This window comes from Corylus avellana, chromosome 4, assembly GCF_965113065.1.
Source record: "Corylus avellana chromosome 4, dhCorAvel1.hap1.2, whole genome shotgun sequence".
NCBI classification, from domain to species: Eukaryota; Viridiplantae; Streptophyta; class Magnoliopsida; order Fagales; family Betulaceae; genus Corylus; species Corylus avellana.
In genome coordinates this window covers 823,295-839,475 of record NC_142493.1, presented here as the reverse complement: position 1 = coordinate 839,475, position 16,181 = coordinate 823,295, and the positions used below count along the sequence as shown (strand labels likewise).

Here is a 16,181-nt window from a genome sequence, read left to right as displayed (position 1 = left end):
ACAAATTGTAGATAAACATTATGATAATTTACTTTATGTACTTTAAGCATATCTATATATATTATTTATGTGATTGAAATGTGAGTGTTACATTTCCACCATCAACTACCCATATTATGTTATCGACCCCGCCTACGGGCGGATAGCATAGCAGGTTAGGGTAAAAATTGAGAAATATTAAGGGTCAAGAAGTTCCTTATATTTGATCTAAATTCTCCTATAAATTTAATAGATCAACATTAAATTTGTAGGGTCTACCCATAAGCCGCTCTACATGGAAGCCCCCCAAGCCCCAATGTTTTTCCAAACTTTTTAAAAAATGTCCTTATAATTTTAAAAAAATTATAAGTTTATCCCTCAAAAATTTTAATATTTTAGTTTTGCTCCCTAAACTCTAAATGCTAGTTCCTGTCCACCATTGACTTATGTGGAGTCTACGAATCTAATGGTTAATTGTAAGATGATATGACCAAAATATGAAAAGAAAAATATTGACCTCTAACATTTATTGTAAAAATTAGCTTGCAAGCCATGCGGAGGCGTGCCGGTTGTACAATTTACTGGATGTTAGCCTAAGAGTGTGTTTGACATAACAATTTCGTCAATTAAGTGTGCGATTTAAAACAAAATATCAGAAAATTTATACTACACGAGTGTGTTTTAAAAAATTGCATATAAAATATACATTTTCAAATTGATATAGAGTGCACTTCTAAAAATGAACCATTTTTAAAATTAAATTACAAATTTGCAAAAACGTTAACTACATTTTAAAAAATTATTTAAAATCGTTATTTTTATGTATCACGTTTAGAGAAGTATTAGCGAGCTAAACAAATGAATCAAGAAAAATTTTTAAACTGACATGACAAATAGTGAGTGTTATATATGAGAAAGAATTGTATTTTTTTTAAAAAAATTTAAAAACTCTTGCCGTACCAATTTAAAATTTTTTCTGAATTGATTTGTTTGGCGCCGACCACTCTCTTTGAAGAGATAAATCTAGAACAATTCTCAACGCGGGGTAGACCATAGCGAGAGCACAACGGTTCGTTTTGGCATATGGCTTTTACAACATATTTTATATCACTCTTCCAGGTATATTTGCTTACTATCGGCCATCGTTGCTTCAGAGGCATCTTTCGAAAAGTGGCGCTTTTGCTTTCAATTCAAATAGAGGAATCTGAGAGGGAGAGAGGATGTTACTGAGGACTCCGCCACCAAAGAGGCAAAGGTCCGAGACCAGGGCTCCGGAGAGCCCGCCGGCGGCCGGGTCGGGCCGGCGTCTCGTCATCTACGAGGATCCTCCGTCGGCGGCACCGTCCCAGCCCGCCGAGTCTGAGCACTTGCTCTGCACCTACCAATGCCGCCAGATGGTATTTAATACACAAATTTGATTGGTCAGATCGATTTCTCCATCATCGACTTTGAATTGTCAAATTAACCTGTTTTCCTATTTCTAGTATATACATCTTGAGATTTTCAGCTGGGAGGTACTATGTATGTTTTTGTGTGTATGTATCTGTGTAAGTAGCGTATGCATAGAATGAGAAGGGAAACGAAAGAGGATTTTGATTGGCAAATGAATTAGTGGAATTTTGATTGGGATAATGTACGTTTAGCCGGTGGAATATATGGGTCTGTGACAATTTCTCTCTCTCTCTCTCTCTTTCTTGGCAAGGAAACTAATATCATTTGCATTGGCTCACTTTGTTTGCTTTTTATCTATTGTGGGGTCACGAACATCTTTCTCTTGTTATTGTAGGTTAAATCGGACTTTTTCGAGGCCTTAAGCAGTGCAGAGAAGCAAGCTGTTGACTACCAGTCCAGATTGGAGACATTAAATGAGAATTTCAGCAAAGTTGGTGAGTTGAAGAAATGGTTCCACCATATTAACATTCTTGATTTTGAAATGCAACCCAAAATCAAATACTATCTCTGTAGGCGTTCCTTTATATATATAATAATTTTTTATTTTTTATTTTTTTATTTTTTTAATGTAGTTGTGCGGACTTTTTTTTTAATCTAATTGTACTTCTTTATTTTATTTCTTATAGTTAGTATTCCTATGAATGATCAAGAGATTAATAATCTTAAGAAGTCTCAGTGAGAGAAAAAAAAAAAAAAAGATGAATCACAAGAGATCATTAACAGTGGGTTTGCACAAAATTGCTTTACGAAGTTTGGTTTTATTTCATTTTTTTTTAACTTATTAGGAAGAGAGTAATAATAATAAAAAAGGAATCTGATTTACTTGGAATGTTTTATTATGCTCCACAATTGTATGTAGGATCCTTAACAAATATTTTATGAGTAAATTGTATGACCTTTAGGTTTCCTTAAATAGATGTTTGAATTGTAAAGATTTTCTTTTTGAAATTCTGTTGGATTGTCTTCGAGAATTGGTGTAAGCTTATATACCCTAATTCATTCATGATCCTTACAGAAGCTGAGAGAAAGAAGTTTCTAGATCAATTTTTATATGCAGAACAAGAACTTGCTGCTGCGAAAGGGCGTGAACAGGCGCTGCAAGAGCAGCTTTTGAAAGAGATGAACGATTTTCAAGAACGGTTTAAAAAGCAAATACAATCACAAAGCGAACTTGAGGTATGCTTGTTTGCTTTTCATAACCTAATTTTATGTGATGAATCGATGAATCCATTTGGTTCCATGTCATTTTCTGTTCCTAACTAGGAGAATGAAAGTTTCAGTCTATTGTGGAAATTTAACCATGACAATTGTTTGTTTCATTTGTTTTAGTGAACCCTTTAATTTAACTATTATTAATTCCACACCCCAAATATTCCTTCCAGTGGCTACATTCTCTCGTGAGTTCTATGATGTTCTTATCACTGATGCTATCCCAGCAGGTCTAATGAAAATCAACAATGTGGAGGGGACAATTCTTTATATTTGAAGACAGAATGATATAACAAAATTGTCACTGAATAGACATGTTTAATGGCATTTCTTGGCCAAATTATGCAACTTTTGTGATGTCATAATATGGGTAACTACCTCGAGTTGAATTGTACAAGGTTTCTCTCCATGTTGTTTGTGAATGAATTTTTTCTTTTATGATATAATTAAAAAAAAAAAAAGTCTAGAGTGTTGATGCATTGGAGGCTGGAGTGAAGTTATGATAGTGTCCCCAATAGGATGATATACTCACTTTAAGTTTACTGAATAACATGTCTAAGGAAAGAACCTTCTGTTTCTTGAACTTCTTTTACTGTTTGTCCATGGTTTTGTTGTCGGAGCCCTATAAAGGAGGAAAAATTGAGTAAGGCCCCATTTGATGGGGCTTTTCGTCATAATGTGAGTACTACCTTGAGTTGAATACAAGGCTTCTATCCATGTTGTTGTTTGTGAACGAATTTTATTTTATAATATAATACCAAAAAAAAAAGGTGAGTGTGTCAGTACGATGGAGACAGTATTTAAGTTATGACAATGTCTGCATTAGGATGATGTCCTCACTTTGAGTGTTTTTTTTTTTTTTTGAGTAAAATGACTAGGAAAAGAATCTTCCTTTTTTTGATTTTCTTTTATAGTTTATCCATGGTTTTGTTGTCAAAATCCTAACAACTGAGTGATTTGGTAGGGCTTTTCACAGCTTTTCTCTGGTTTGCTTCAACTTTTAAAATGCAGAAGCTACCTTGCAACCTGTTCTGTAGCGGATTTTTCTGTCACATTTTTGGAGCGCTTTTAGCATTCTTAGATAGTTTTTGAGAAGAATCCCAAAGGTAGCTTCTATCTACAACAATTTCTCATATTCTCAACTGCATCCATACCAAACTAGCCTAAGAAAGACCATTTTTACTTTGGAAGCATACCGAGAGAATTTTTCCCTCTCTGATACATCAAATCCTTCATGGATCAACAAAAACTTTTACTTCTTGAACTTGTATTAACTTAAGATCTCTTTCTCCTTGTCTGTTTGTCGCTCCCCCTCCTCAGTCACTTTAGTACTTGAAGCTTCATTTAATCATGAGTAGTATCTCCAAGTTAAATGATGAAGTTTGTTTATTTATTGTGGGTTGTTGGAGTAAAGTGCCAGCTGATCATTTCTTGTATGCTTGAAATTTTTGTTGATAGTGTTCTGTTGCTTCTTTTTTGTTTGTTTGATGCTATGTGGCATGTGAAAAGATAAGGTCCTCTCCCATTTTGGATCTCAGGTAAAGCTCCAGAACGAAATGAATCTTCGTTTGAAAGCCGAGTCTTCAGCAGCTTCAGCCGAAGAGAAAGCAAGCGTCTTGGAGCGAAAACTAAGCCATCTTTCTGAAAGCACAGAGAAGGAGAAAAAACGTCTCAATAATGAGATTGAACTGCTGAAAAGAGAATCAAAGCTTTCTGTTTCTAGAATAAGGGTGGATGTGAGTAGATATATCTGTTGATCTAAATTTTCATGAACTGTGTGTGAACATCTATTCATTGATTGTTATTTAACTTGCATGATTCTCTTGTTTGAAGCTTGAAAGAATGGATTGTAGAGCTACTAATGCCGAGAAAGAATCAGAACTACTGAAAGGGCAGTTGGCAGATATTAAGAAGCAACTTATGGAGGTTTCTAGCTCTTATTCATTTGTTGATTCTTGGAGCTTATATACAATTTCTTTGTTCAACAATATATTTATATATATTCATTACATCATATGCCTTATGATAACACTCTTAGATTCTCCTTCTATGATATTTTTGTTTTGTGGATATCATTTGTTGCCTTCTTTTTGAATGTCAATTCAAAGTGAAACACAAGCGAATTGTTGTCCTTGTTGCTGATGATGAATTTTTTCTTGTTTCAGGCTTGCAATTAATTCAAGTGATTTGCATCATAACTCTCTAGACTTATTGACTAATGATGCTATGACTTGATCAATTAATTTTCTGAATGCCACTTATTACATTTATTTTTGCAGTGCTTGCATCAGAAGAGTGAAGTGGAGAAGAAATTATCAAGTGTCACGTTTCAAGAAGTTTCTTCTTCCGATAGTAATATTTTGGTTAAACATCTTCAAGAAGAGCTTAGAAACTATGTAAGTTTAATTGCTTGTGCTTTATTACTGTTTATAGTTAGCCTCTTGGTCCTTCATGTGATAATGAATATTCTGTCTGATGTTTCTGGCCATCCGCAAATTTGATTCTTTTTTTAATAAGTAATGGAAAATTTTATAAAAAGCGTGAGGCGCCCCTAAGTACACAGACAATATACACAAGAAGCACCTAACTAGAATGAGCAAAACAAAAACCCAAACAAAACATCAAGTAAAACCCACAAAACCCCAAAATCCCTCAAACCCGAAACCTACAAAACACCAAAAGCCCTCTAACCCAAAACCCACACAAAGTACTCAACGCTACAAAATGAGCCTTGCCTTTCCCACACCTAGATGATGCGCCTGAACTGTCATAGTTTATGGAGCATTATAAGTTCAATAGCTCCCTTCTACCTCTGGACTTTGAGCAAGCACTCTTTACCTCTAGAGGATGATCCTCTTCAATGGCTGTTAGGAGAGCCACAATCTTATCCTCATTTCACTCACACGAGACCCCTGCCACTGGACAAACATCCTTAACGCAAACCAAAGCCCTATCCAAGGGAGTGGCGGGAAAAAAAACCCAAAGGGTAGGGAAAATATCCATCCTCCCCATCCCAAAAATCACCTCCCTGATCTCTCACCACCAGACCTGATGATGGACCAAAGCTAACTAGCCACTTCTGGGATTGAACCAATCTTGTTGACTTGATAGCACAACCCTTGTCAGTTGCTGGAGGAGACTGATCAACTGACAAGCCCAGCACTACTAGAGAAGGCTGAGGATGGGCCACAGTAGAGGAGCTCGGCTTGAGGAAACCGTGCCGATGCAAATTTGATCCTTGCAATTATTTACCTCATTTAACTTAGTTATACATTCTTATATGCAAAATAATGCACTTGCTATTTAAATTTAGATTGTGAACGGTACTTCCAGTGCATTTGGCCAGCAGCTGATTGCCTAGTTGGGCATTTTTTTACCAGTGTTTTAAGTGTCGCGCTCACAACATGTAGGTATTGGTTTTAAGAAATGAAGACGTTATCTTAAAATATTGTTTAGAAATATAGTGGATGAGAAATACAGCAAGTCGATGTTTTAACAGACTATATATAGGTTATAATAGACTACATACATACATACACATATATCTTTTTTTTTTAATATATAAATATAAGTGGAAAGTTTGAATAAAGGGGTAATGGATGAGATATCAGTTAGTCTGAGAGAACAAGGAAATCATGATAGCTAATCACTGTAGGATAAATAAAAGTTGTTGTCCATAGATACAAAGTATGAATAAATAAAGACTTAAGCTCCTCTTTTCTAAAAGTGATAACCAAGAAATGAAAATGATTGTTGGGGTTATGCACATGATGTCATGAGAGCAGTTATCATATATTTGGAGATATGGGGTTGGCTGCTGAATATTATTGGTCTCATCAACCATAGATAGTTTGGGTGTTGAGTTGCTTCATATTGAAATAATTGCCTTATCTTAATGTAGTTTACTTAATTTACATTTATTTGTCATTATGTTGTTTTATTGCCCTTTCTCTTATAGTTTATTTATTTATTAGCTTTGAATTTATATTAGGAGTCTGAAGTGAGAGAAGCAAGAAAGTTGAGATCCTCTCATGAAAATATTGAGTTATTGAAGGAGAAATTATTGGAAGAGAAAGGCCGCAGAGAGAGGGCTGAGGCTGATTTATCTAAATTACAAGAATTCCAGATGAGTATGAAGAAGGTGGAGGATGAATTGTTGTCTTGGAAGTTAATGATTGAAGAAATTCCCGGTGTGTCATGTTTTGAGGATATACCTGTTAAATTTGCAGCTCTACAAAAGTGAGTGAGTACAATTTTTTCACTAGTTTTGGCTTTATAACTTGAGACCACTTCTTCAGGGTCACTAGGGAACAAAAGTAATTCCAAAACTTTAAAGAGTGTTTTTTTTTTTTTTTTTTAAATTTTAATTATAATAATTAATTAATTAATTAATTTTATTTTTATGGGGTGGGGTTGTTTCCTATAGCATTGTACTATTAAAGCAACTTTAGGCGATTGATTGAAAATGGACATTTGCCACAACATCAAAATTCATTGGCTCTTTGCACAACTTGTTTGGTACATTGTGTCATTACTCTTTGCCTACGATTTGAATTTATTGAGACTGAATGTTTTGTTTGATGTTTCTAGATTTGGTTTATTTTTTCTTAAGTTTTAAAACATTTTTTTGTGTGCACATATTATGTCCATTACGCGTGTCCCCCCCTCAAACCCCTGTTGCCCTCTGTATCTGTGCAGACTCTATTGAGGACCCTATGATATATACATGGCTTACAAGTAGATCACGTGTGGTGCCTATTTATGATCTGAATTATGATGAGAAACTTGGTTTGGACCTTTGTTTAGACTTTATTTCTATGGATGGGTTATTATGTTTTCTAGTAGGAAACTTGAATGGTTTATAATAAGATCAGATAAGTGGGGAAATATGTCCCATATCTTCATGTGTTGTCATGTTAAATCGGAGGTGAAGTGGGGTATGGTGTGTACACTGAAGGGGAAGGGCAACTCAAAATATGTCCCATATCTTCACACACTAAGCTGATCCTGGAAAGTGGTATTATGCTTTCAGGCTGAACTGCAAGTGGGGGGTTCAGACTTTTGCAGGGTTGTATGGTGGATCGCTTTTTAAGGTTTAGAAAAGATCATTCTATATTTGAGGAAGAGTTTTGTTCAACTAATTATTTAGTTGTCTATTTTTGGGTTTAGGTCTCTGAGTGCATTTTTTTTTCTTTGTTACTTTTGGTTCTAGTTGTGCTTATGTTATTACTGAGGATTTTGCTGATGTCTAATTTCAACTCCTACCATTTTGGATGTCTAATCTAACTCTTACAGTATATACAAGAATTATTTTTGAATAAATTGGCTCTGCTGTGATCTTCTTTCTCAAAAGTTCGCTTATTAATTTTCTGAGTTGCCAGCTTCCCTTATGGCTGTAATGCTGTACAGCATTCTTTTCTCTTCTTATACCTTCTGGTCTGGTTAACACATGCATGCAAGTGCATGATGACAGAATGTGTGGATGTATCTTTGAAGTATACTAATTTTCAGTATCCATGAGTTTTTGTTTTTTTGTTATTGAGATATTCTATTTGATGTAGAGAGGTGATTGATAGCATGATGAAGGTGGGAGATGCAACTGCTCGCTTAAAACAATTGGAGGTGGCTCTTGATGCTGCACAAAGTGGAAGACAAAATGCTGAAACTGAGGTTGCATTGGCCAAAGAGAAGGCAGAAGTATCAAAATCAGAGGTTAAGAGGATTGAATTGATGGTAAGTGTTTGATTTGATGGTTTTATGCCATATGATTGGATCCTGGCAAACAAGTGACTGATGTTAGACTTATACTTTCCGTGTATATGGGTTGCGCCCCTCTGCGCTCTTTTTATATATCATCATTACTTATCAAAAAAAAAAAGTGACTGATGTTAGACTTCTGATGTAACAAAGAGGATTGAGTGTTAAAAACTAGTGGAAATGGTGTTATGCACCTATCTTCCTGCAATCTTTAGGTTTTCACAATATGCATTCAGTTCATACGATAGTTCATTCACAAGTTGATTGTAAGCAAGAAAGAGGTTGCATATAAATTGCTAAAGTAGCAGATATGGAGGGGTTGATAATGTATTGAGAATGTCCAAGTCCTTGAATTCTCTCAAGTGTTTCTTTTGGACAAAGAGATCAGGCTAATATATTTTTTAACCAAACCTTTTTCATCATATGAATCAGGATTTGATTTTTAATCTCCATAGGTTAGGGTGTGGTAAGCAATTAGCTTAGGCTGAAAGTTGGCTGCTTGTACTTGCTTATACTTGCAAACACACACACACACATGAAAACCACTGACATGCATGTGCAGGCACATCATGGCACCTCCTTATCCTTTTATCTTCTTTTAAAGGCAACAAGCTGGCAATCTCCAAAAGTAGCTTTTTGCACATGAACTGTCACTCTTCATTGACATCTTGATTGTTGATATTTTAATAAAGGGAAAGTGTGTTTTGGTTGGTGTTGCATGTGAGAACAAGATGGTGAGTTGGTAGATTCTTTGTTGCTGCTTTGGTTGGTAGCTTGGGAGCTTTGGTGCTTTATGAAGTCCTTGTTTGGGGGAACTTGGCTTTTGCATGGTCAGTTTTTTTACTGCTTCTACCTGGCATGTTAGATTCACAGTAAGACTATCCAGCAAGTTTTGGGGGTTGCACCTTTGTTTTTCTTTTGGAATTAATGGTTGATGAACAGCTAGAAGGAGCAGGGTGTCCCGTCAGATCTAACAGCTGCTTATGTGTGCAGTTTATTTAAGTGAACGGCGGATTCTATTTCTTCTAGATATCTTGGATGTCTTTGCCTTCAATTTTTGATTTGTTTCTCTTTTGTCTATAATGGCTCGTGTTAACATCTTGTGTATTTGGGTTGGCCCTATCAGTAAAGGAATGGCTGCCTTTATATTCTTTGGATCGACCTTTTTCTTGAAAATACTGGTTATTTTTCCCTTTATTTTTCCAGTTCTTGTTTGAGATTGGATGTGATATGCTTATTGCTTGAGATGATAATTGACTGGGTATTGCACTCATGTTAAATTCTGCTGTATGAGAATCGTTCAGATTCTTCTGAATGGATGTATCTATATGTAAATCTTGGGTTCTGATATCTGTAATCTTTCACTTGTTTATATTTTTCTCCCGTTCAGTCATTTGATGCTAATCTATTGAATGTGTATTTGTAGCTTTCTATGGTTACTGAAGAAAGAGATGAATTAAGAAATCTTGTAAATGAATTCAAGAGGCCAAAGAATGATGAAGCAGGAAATGAAACAGTCAGTGGGGCTGTTCTTCAGGTTATATTATTTTTTTCTCCCATGCCTCTTATTTTATTCATGCGATCTCTCATATGGTCTTGCTGTGTGACTTGGTTTGCATGCGCAGGAGCTTGAATCGTCTATTGCAAAGAAAGATTTGTGTATTAAAGAACTGGAAAGTAGTTTACATGAACAGAAGGAAGTCAATACTCATCAATATGAAGAGATAAGGTTGCTCAATGAGAGGTTAAATAACGAGGCAAGGAGACTAAAGTCATTGGAGAGGGAGGGTGATCGGCTTCGTTCAGAGATTTCCCTACTGGAGTCAAAGGTGAAGATATTCTGAGGATTACTGAAACAATACGTTTCCCTCTTCCTGATACATCTGTGGTGAAGCATTAGATTTAAGGCTTGAATGGTCTCTTAGAAAAAAAAAAAATTCAGTGATATAAGCCTTCCTACCCATTTTATCTCCATGCAATGCGGAATTGATAAATAATAAGAAGTTGCATATTGAGTTGCTGAGGAAATGGTGTTAATCTTTGCAATTAATTCAAGGGAGATCAGTTCAAAAAATATGCAATTCAACAGAGATTAATCTTGCCTTGTAGATGGTTGAAGGTTTTACCTCAGCTTCTTGCCTTTTTAAGCTGATGATGGCAATATTAACAGTCACCCTGTGGTTAGTCTGCTGATGGTTGCTTTTGCTTAATGAAGTAGTTTGTCATATATAACTCTGGAGCTGGAATTGATCCTTGCTTTTCTTCATAAAGAATACTCTGGATTCTATGGCGGTTCATTTGGTTTACAAAAATATTTTTTTTATAAGTAAATCAATCTTATTAAAACGGGGCACAACCCAATTACGCTAGGAGGTTTACAAAAATGTTATTTACCATTATTTTTTAATCCTGAATGATCATCAATGGTTCTAGTATGCTGTTACTTGACGCTTATATTTCTTTTTGTACTTTATGCTCCCTAATTGTTCATATTTATAAATTGAGGATTCAATAATATTTAAATTAGATATGTTCAGCTAGTTTTTCTTTCATGGGTAACCCTTGATTTTTTATTTTTTATTTTTTAATGTTTTAAATAGAAATCATAGATTTTGTCATGTTCTCTCTTTATTTTGAGATATTGTTGAGACTTATATAGGCAAATGATTCATTTCATAAAGATGCTCAATTTGTTTTATGTTCTCACCCAGTGTCATTGATAACTTTTTTGTTGCTTTTCCATCCATAGTTGGGCCATGGTGATTATTCTGCTGCAAGTACAAAAGTTTTGCGGATGGTAAATACCCTTGCAGTTGATAATGACGCAAAACAAACTATAGAGGCATTACAAACTGAGTTGCAGAAGACCAAGGAGAAGTTACAAGCTGTTGAAGAATTGAAAAGTCAGACAGGTATAAAAGCATTGTTTCTTGAATGACAAACGTTTAGTTTTCCACTTATGTTTGTATATCTATTTTCTTCTTAGGGCCCTCGTTGCATAATTTTTTTTTGTAAGGCTTTACTTATGCTATAAGTAGTGCGGTGTTTAGTGTTTTTGTTTATTATAGCTGTTTAATTTCAACTTTGTTTCTTTCTTTTTCTGGGTGTATCATGATGATTTCAAGGGGATTGCTGACATTGGAAGTTAACTGTATGATTAGTCTAGTGGCATTCATTGACATTGTGAATTCCACTGAATTGAGGCATAGAGAACAGAAGTTAGCGAAGTTAGTTCCATATCTTGCTGTCCTTTGTCTAACTAAACAAGAGTGTTGGTTCCCCACCCACTCTCTCCTTAAAGACCACATGTTTGAGTATATCTCCCAGTCCCAAAAGAGGAGGTAATGACAGACTTCGAAAGTTGTTACTCCAATACTGTTCAAGCTATTTCAGATCTTGAAACTGCATATGCCATGTGGCGGTGGTGAAGCTTGATGCTATTTGTTATGGTTTGCTTCTATACTTTGAAGAAACACATCTTGAATGGTGATAGGAATTCAAAAGGATGTTTCATAAGTAATAATTGGTTACTTTTGATGATTTTACATGTTGTTACAACTTTTTTCCTTGCACTGTTAAGCAACAAGTTCATTTCTTTCCCTTATTGCATCTTTTGACTATTCAGGTGATGCTGGGAAACTTGTGGATTCCTATATATCTGGGAAGATAACACAGTTAAAAGAACAAATTGCGACGCTTGAAAAACGTGAAGAGAGGTAAGTCCTTGATGGAGATATTTCGATTCTTATTTCAGTGTTTGATCATGATTTATTGTTTAGCTTACTTTTTAAACCAAAGTGTTTGAACACATGCATGGAACAGATACAAGACTGTTTTTGCGGATAGAATTTCAGTGTTCAGGAGGGCATGTTGTGAACTTTTTGGTTACAAGGTATATTAAATATTTCTCATTTTGCTTTGTATTTTCTTATAATGCCTCCATTTTCACGTTGTATTCTAATTGGCTGTTCCCATGGTGCAAGTTGACTTGGGATTAGTTAACCTAAAAACTAAAGCAAGCAAATCATTTTGGCATGCTTCATCTAATTAGGAGTGCTATTTTCGATCCTTGGGTGAACACATGAACTAATATAGACTGGTTTGTTACATGGCTGTTCCCATGGTTTACCTGACCCATACCAAGAATCAAACATGTGTAAACTGTACATAGGAATGGCTATAAAGTGGGCTACAGGGATCTCTTATTGTTGAATTTTTCAATTTTTCTTTCTAGCCTTCATTTTCCTCAGATTTCTCTCTCCAGACCTCTTCTAGTCCTCCAGATCATACTTAATGAGATTCCGAACTTTGGATGGGGGGGGTTGATGTTTAGATCTTGGAGTCGTTTTCCCCACTTATGCAGGCTTGCATAGCACTTCCATGTTCTGAACTCATTGCTTTGCCATCCTAAAGGGAAGCCGTCTCTCTAGAAAATGAGTAGCCACACTATTTCTTTATCTTTAATTAGAGTCGGTTGGGTGATGCCTCAGGCTGTGATAGTGTTTGCAAGTTTAAGTGGGAGAATCAGTTGGCATGAGAAAGGAGTTGTGGGTAGTTCCTGTTTGCATTATGTGGACAATTTGGTGGAAGAGAAATAATCGTTCTTTTAACCATTTAGCGTTGGATGGAAACTAAGTTTAAATCATTTTTCTTACATTCATTTTGAACTGGCTGTGCACTTTGGACATATATTTATGATACTTTCTTGAATATCATTTAATTTTTTATTGTAATCTGCTGAGAGGATGTATTATTAATGGTTCTGGGTATTCATTTTTAAATCTTTCAATAGAAGATTTATTCCTAATAGTGCCCCTATAACTCTTTTGGTAAGCCATTAGTTTCAACCAATTAGTGTTGTTTCAAAAAGTATAAGGAATCTGTTGGTAACAACATTCAGTAAATTAAAGTAATGCTTGATTTTTGAGTTGTTTCAGTTATGGGCCGCTGAAATATGATTTTTATCTCATGTAATGTGCCGCCATGGTTGTAATCTCGCACAATCATTTGAAACTTCCAACATTTCCTCCCCCTTTTGATGAGCTTGGATTTGTAAACCTCCATGCTAGAGTATAAAAATGGGTAATGGCAAAGGGACCTTATCATTCTCTAAACTATACTGGATGAGCACAAAGCTATTATGAGCCCTGCATTAAGTTTTAGCCAAGTCTGATACGAGCACTTAATCCTTAAACACATGGGTTCAGCAACATGAACTGCATGGGGTGACAGCCAAGAAGGTCCTGATAGGCCTGAAAGAGCTTTTACAACTTTGGAAGTCCAGAACCCCTCCCCCAAGGTCACATCTTAACGTTCCCTTTTTGAGGATATCAAATCTTATTGTTCTACCATTTATTCTTTGATAAATACCAGTGCAAACATTTAGACCACTAACAACTACATTCTTATGGGCTTCATTAATGTTAACATTATCACTTAGGATAACATTTGTTATCATTATACTGAAACTTTAGATGTTTGAGCAGATCCTTCTATTTTTGGCAGATTGTAATGGATGAACATCAGCGTTCTAATGGAATCCCGGTGACGCGTTTTACTCTCCAGTCTATTTATGCGCAAAGTGATGATGAGAAGCTTGAATTTGAATATGAATCAGGGAATACAATTATTTTGGTAAGATGGTGTCTAATCTCCCACAATAATAACCATAGGGTTTATTGGCCTTATGGGATCATGGATTATGTCCCAAAGAATAGAAAAAGAATGGTCTAACAAAATATCTGGTTTGATAAAATTTTGAGGTTTGAAAAAAGTAAAAGTTGAGATTGATTTGGTGGGGACACATTTGAGAAAAGTTGAAAATTGGTTTGGTAAAATTTTGGAAGTGTTTTGTAAAAATTAAAAATTGAAAAATATTTTTATAAAATAAAAGAAAATAGAAAAAAAAAATAGAAATAGTGCCGCCTCCATGGTGTGATCTGATGGCTGCTGCCACCGAAGGGCGGAAACAGCACCTCCAAGTTTTTTTTTTGTTTTTTTATTTTTATAACAATATTAAGTTAGTTTTTTTAAAGGGTCGTCTTTTATTTTATTTTTTCAGAAGTGTTTTGAGAAGAGTTTTGTAGTTTGTTTTGAAAAATGTGTTTGTGGTGGGGGCTACATTTGAAAATCCGTTTGGTCAACCAGTTTTGAGAATAGCTTTCAACGTTTGGGAAGTAAAAAGAGTTTTATAGAAGTTTACCAAACCGACCCACAATTTTTGGGTAGCATTTAATGTGTCAATTGTGTGTTCCATAAGATTTCAACTGAAAATCTTTCTTGAAGTTTCTTCTAAGTAATAATTGAGGCCTTCATTTCAAAGAGAAGGAAAGCATATTTCTGCCAGCAGGGGTTTTTTTTTTTGGGAGGGGGGGGGGGGGGGGGGGTGGCTTCAAAGTTCACTGTTGACTGTTGACATATCTGATTTAAAGAGAGACTAGAAACTAATTTTATTTTTTATGTTACAGACAAATGATTACACCTCTCAAACTGAGATATCCCATCAGGTAAGAAGCATTTTATTTCCTACAGTTCTTATAAACTCATGCTTCTAAACTACAGTGTCATTTTGCTTCTTTGTAAATGGCTGACCTGGCCTGGATCTGATCATTACAGTGAAACTTCTCAACCGCATATGTTGATTTTGAAAATAGATCACTCTGATGCTATGAGAAATGTGCGGGATCTTGAACTGTTTTTTATTTATTTTTTATTTTTTTGATTTGATGTAAAAACTAGTTATCCCTTGGGGACAATTGTAGGGCCTGTAATTTTGAGGCCCTGGGTTTGCCAAAAACAATGTGTATTTTACTCTAGCCTTCTTTTGTTGTGGTGGCAATCAATTGTGCTAATTGGGAAAAAAATGTAATATGCCTTTTTAATTAGCTTTACCAAAATATTTCTTTAGACCTAAATTATATTTTCATTTCGGAGTTTCTTTTTTCTATTTTTTAATAAATTTTTTTCCCCTTTGCTGTTGAGTCAAGGGGTTTCAAAGGTGCTGGTAGTGCAATATGCAACTTTTATTTCTCCCAAATCCCAATCAGAAGACAAGTTTTTGGAACCATTCTCTTTGGTTAATTATAGTGTATAACAAGTTGAGAGATTTTTTTATAGGCTTTCAAATCATTCAAGTCTATTGATTTGTGGCTAAAACTGTTAGTTTGTGTCTGACTTTTAATGTGCTTGTCTACATCTTTCATGAAGTGCAACTCATTAACGCCTGCCTTTTTGCAGGTCAACATATTTATTCGGAAGATGAATTCGATTCCCGCTTTCACTGCGAATTTAACAGTGGAGTCTTTCAACAGGCGAACCTTATCTTAATATGAATGAATTCATCGAGCCTACATATATGTGATATCTAGATTTCTCTTGCATCTCCAGGCTTGCATATTTTGTAACCTAGCCATTTCTTTGCCTAGATCATTCATCTTATTCTAGGAACTCACAGAACAAGTCCTACATCTATTTGTGATTCAAATGTCTTCTGTGGAGTAACTGATCAGGATTTTGCTTCATTCGGCTAGCATGTTTATCAAGTAATGTTAATCTTCGCACCCATGTTTCACACTTATGTCACACTAGCAGATGTCACATCAGCTGGCATTACTCTTGCGGAGTATGGGATGTAGATTGACTTCCTGGTATAAAATTGGGTGAGTATCAACCTTTGCAGGTGATGAAATGTAAATAACTAATTGACCATTATCGTGGACATGGAACTTTCCTGGGGCCAATCATTGCAATATATGCTCTTTGTGTCAAATCATAGGGGACCCAAA

The 16,181-nt window shown here is 35.3% G+C and overlaps 1 protein-coding gene across 1 annotated transcript; it reads left to right on the top strand.

Annotated features, from left to right (window-relative positions):
• Positions 1-1,084: 1,084 nt before the first annotated feature.
• Positions 1,085-15,953, top strand: MAD1 (mitotic checkpoint family protein). Its single transcript, XM_059590040.2, has 16 exons — positions 1,085-1,376; positions 1,766-1,865; positions 2,447-2,607; positions 4,179-4,376; positions 4,474-4,566; positions 4,920-5,036; positions 6,632-6,879; positions 8,202-8,373; positions 9,824-9,934; positions 10,023-10,226; positions 11,147-11,309; positions 12,023-12,113; positions 12,220-12,289; positions 13,903-14,031; positions 14,865-14,903; positions 15,634-15,953. The coding sequence occupies exons 1-16, from the start codon at positions 1,200-1,202 to the stop codon at positions 15,721-15,723; spliced, it is 2,163 nt and encodes a 720-aa protein (XP_059446023.2). The 5' UTR covers positions 1,085-1,199; the 3' UTR covers positions 15,724-15,953.
• The last annotated feature ends 228 nt before the right edge of the window (positions 15,954-16,181 follow it).